Genomic DNA, 1,262 nt, shown 5'->3' on the forward strand with positions numbered 1-1,262 from the left:
CTTTTATGCCAAAAATCATTAGGATATTAAGTAAAGATCATGTTCCATGAAGATATTTTGCAAATTGCCTACCGTAAATATATAAAAACTTCATTTTTGATTAGTAATGTGCATTGCTAAGGACTTCATTTGGACAACTTTAAAGGCGATTTTCTCAATATTTTGATTTTTTTTTCACCTTCAGATTCCATATTTTCAAATAGTTGTATATCGGCCAAATATTGTCCTATCCTGACAAACCATACATCAATGGAAAGCTTATTTATTCAGCTTTCGAACAATTTGTCACTTAAGACTTAGGTTTTGTGGTCCAGGGTCACATATATAATGTATAGCAGACCATCCGAGCTGTGTTTACCTCCTGCAGCTGCTCTAACTCCTGTTTGAGAGCCTCCTGCTCGGTCTCCAGCTCCGCGTACTGCTGCTTGAGCGTCTGGTTCTCCTCCAGCACCACCAGACCGCATTCCGCAGCCCGGATCTTCTCCCGGTTCGCTTCTGCGAGCTCTCGGGTCAGCCTCTCCACCTCGGCCCGGTAATGATCCACCGATTCCCCGCATCCTCCACCGGCTGCCATAGCCTCCGGTCTGGTGAAATCTCGTCCTCCGTTCCCGTCACTCTCGCGCTCTCAGAGAGGCTGAGGCTGGTGAGGAGATTCAGGTGGATGCTGCAGTCCGACCGTCCACCCGATGCGCCTCCTGTTTGCTGATGCTTAAATGATGTTTACACGAGTGGCATATGAACTAGACTCGACTTCTTCATTGTAAATAGTGCCGTGATAAACTGCACTAATGTTCCATTCATCAAAGACATATTTTTTTCGTTTCCAACTTAAAATGTTTTGAGGATAAGCGGCGCCATCTACCCGGAATGCAAAGTGGGCAGAAGTTGATTCTGTCTCTCAATATATGACGTCACTCCATACCCCCGCCCCTCATCAATTACACCGTCTTTTTTTTTTTTTTTTTTTTTTTTTTTTTTTTTTTTTTTTTAAATTATATAAACCCCAAACTTTTGAACGATGGTGCATTGTTAACCCAAAACTGAAAATTCTGTCATATTGTACACAACGTGAATAACAGAATTTTTTTTTTAGGTGAGCCATCACTTTAACAAATGTTTCTCCTAAAATTAATTAGCAGAAATAAAAGTTTGATTTGATTTGATTCAGTTCATTTCAAAACACTTGTTCTCAATTCGCAAGGTCACATAGAGTAACTACTGTATTATGTAATATACAGTATATATGTAAAGTATGTAAAGTT

The 1,262-nt window shown here is 40.3% G+C and overlaps 1 protein-coding gene across 1 annotated transcript in view; it reads right to left on the reverse strand.

The window, feature by feature from the left end:
• The window catches only part of LOC107738411 (protein bicaudal D homolog 1-like), a 44,983-nt gene extending 44,124 nt beyond the window's left edge, over positions 1-859 (reverse strand). Inside the window, exon 1 of the mRNA XM_016550180.1 lies at positions 359-859. Coding sequence (XP_016405666.1) covers positions 359-574 — 216 coding nt within the window. The 5' untranslated portion in view covers positions 575-859. The remainder of the gene's footprint in view (positions 1-358) is intronic.
• Between the last annotated feature and the right edge of the window lie 403 nt (positions 860-1,262).

The sequence above is a fragment of the Sinocyclocheilus rhinocerous genome, unplaced genomic scaffold (assembly GCF_001515625.1).
Source record: "Sinocyclocheilus rhinocerous isolate Xijiao unplaced genomic scaffold, SAMN03320098_v1.1 scaffold975, whole genome shotgun sequence".
Taxonomy (NCBI): Eukaryota; Metazoa; Chordata; class Actinopteri; order Cypriniformes; family Cyprinidae; genus Sinocyclocheilus; species Sinocyclocheilus rhinocerous.